This window comes from Teleopsis dalmanni, chromosome X (assembly GCF_002237135.1).
Source record: "Teleopsis dalmanni isolate 2A chromosome X, ASM223713v2, whole genome shotgun sequence".
NCBI lineage: Eukaryota > Metazoa > Arthropoda > Insecta > Diptera > Diopsidae > Teleopsis > Teleopsis dalmanni.
Genome location: NC_051848.1, coordinates 96716094 through 96718644, shown reverse-complemented (window position 1 = coordinate 96718644; position 2551 = coordinate 96716094). Strand labels below are relative to the sequence as shown.

The window sequence follows — 2551 nt, the reverse complement described above, 5'->3', positions numbered from 1 at the left end:
AACCACATGCACTCATGCTTATATTTAAGCCTTTTTATCTTTTGGATTTAAAATTCTCTGACTATTTTTTGTTACTTTACATAGCTTTTAAAAATTTCATATTCCAACAAATTCTTTTATTTTATCTTCCTTTAAACTTTTAAGAATATTAACATATGCAACTCCCATACTTTTGCAAATCATTTTAAATCCGTTCAGTTTTTTAATGTTATTATTTCATATGCTTCCAGTTACAAAGGACACACCCGACTCCGACAATGATGCAACATGTGCTGAATTAAAGGCTGACGAAGGTTACAAATCTTCGATAAATAATGGCACAATAAGCCGCAGTTGTAGTCGGCCAATGTCAATTTGCTCTGAACCTGAAAAGAAATGGGTGGACGTGGTGGCAGGTAAAACTAATTGGTTTTAATATTTAATATTTTATTACTCAAGTGTACGAGCTTTTATCGTATTTGGTCATTGCAGTTCCACTTATGATGGCTTATGTTACGCGTTATATTTACGGGACCGATAAACTGCGCCAGAATGCGTTCGAAGTGCGCGGTCTAAATGGCACTACGACTGGTATTATACACTGTGATGATTTGGCTATTTTAAGTCAATGGCTTAAACTGATAACTGATAATGTTGTAGGATTGACGCATTTGCAAGTAAGTTTAATTTTTATTATTAACATGAAATCATAAATATAATATTTATAAGTGAAGTATATATATAAGTGGGAGCACTTCTAGCAAAAAGCACGGCTTCGTGAAGCTCTAAAAGTTCTAAAATTTCTCTAAAATTTCAAATAAAATGTAAAACAGATACAAAAATATAAAACAAATTTTAATTTGTTCCAATGGACAAATTGTTCTAGCAAACTTTAGCAAAAATATTCGTATTTCCGCCCCATAAATCAGTTTGTCGTATTAATAAAACAAGCTATCTCTTCAATGCCCATAATCAAAGTATTGAATTATCATTTGAAGATCCCAAAGTGGACACGAACCTTTATCTTTTATCGAGTGTCGAACAGTCACACAGCAGACGATTAACATTGCTACTCCTTCTTTTGAACCCAGCAATAATATGAATTATCTCACGAGTTCCGGACAATGAGAGAACAAACGATAACAACATTTTCTTCTTACCCCGATCATTAAGAATTCATTAGAAGAAACCGTTTAATTACTACTATAAATAAAAAACTTTAATCAAGTTATTCACATTGTTGTTTCTAATTCGTGAAAATTAAAACACCTTGTTGGCTTATTTTTTCATAGCTTCCCAAAAATAAATCAAATTTTCTAACATTTTATAAATACACATAGCTTGATATAATATATTTACAACAGTTATAATCCTTAGACAACTTCATCTTGTAAACTTGTTTTGGATGCAATATTCCGTCTGTGAGCCCACATTGCTTAGCCCAGCAAGCTAATAAGCTACCTTGTTACTGCTAACCCTAATCAATTCAAAAATACAGAATACCGGATTTACCGGATGTTCAAGCTATAATCACTTTATTATACTCATCCTATGTATTTAATTTAATTTTAATTTAACAACAAAAGAATGAAAATCATACTAAAACATTGAATCACCCGCTTAATCAGTCCTGCGAAGTTGTTGGGAGGATGATGAAAATACTTCACTTTCGTTTACGGTCCAACATATGAGGAGCGTTGATTACGTTGTTAAGAATCTTGGTCAGGTCTTCCCTTTTATGAGCATATTAGACTTTGTCAAACGTACAAGGTGGTTTTTAAATTTTTAACTTTATATACGTTAACACAATAGACCCAAGTGGGTCCTAAGGATCTCCGGAATAACCTTCTCACCTAAACAAAAAAACATTCTGTATTCTTTGCTGTACTCTTTCGTAGATCAGGTATAGTTTAAACTACATTTTTTTTTTTAAAGATTTGAGTACTCCTTTGACAGTTATAAACAGTTATAGTCGCAATGGATACATTTATAGCGTTTTCGATTCGTAAATATCGAGTAATTTTTTCAATCGAGATTCTTTTTTAATGAACTTTTAGTGAAATTTTAATTTTCGATTGTTAAATCTGGGGCTAAATGTATAACACTCGAGATTAATATACGAGGGCGGTTTGATAAGTCAGTGACTTCTTGAGTTTCCAGCGCAGTTACTCAAAATGCAACAGTGCTGTCGTCAGCTGTAATCTACCAGTGAGCAACTTATTAATTTTGAGCAAGCTACGTCATTCAGTTGTTGTTTGTTAGCCGTTCAAAGCAGACAACCTCGTGAAATTTTACGAAAATGGAAAAAAGTGAATATATCACTTTTATATACCAAATGTATTTGTAAAAATATAAATGACTGCTAATACGACTGAACAAAAGAGATCGCGTAAACACTGCAAGGCTTATTGCAGTTCTTACTGGTCATTGGTGTATAGGAACTCACGCAGAGAAACTGCATATTCCCCATAACTCTCACTGCAGAAGTTGTAGAAACCCGCAGGAGAAAGAAACAATAATACATTTTCTCTGTAAATGCCCAGCTCTAGCTATATCTAGAAGATATAGGTTC

General features: G+C 32.9%; 1 protein-coding gene across 1 annotated transcript in view; it reads left to right on the top strand.

The window, feature by feature from the left end:
- Positions 1-220: 220 nt before the first annotated feature.
- The window catches only part of LOC119688745 (gamma-2-syntrophin-like), an 18056-nt gene continuing 15725 nt past the window's right edge, over positions 221-2551 (top strand). Inside the window, exons 1-2 of the mRNA XM_038103413.1 lie at positions 221-395; positions 472-656. Of these exons, the coding sequence (XP_037959341.1) occupies positions 221-395; positions 472-656 (360 nt within the window). The remainder of the gene's footprint in view (positions 396-471; positions 657-2551) is intronic.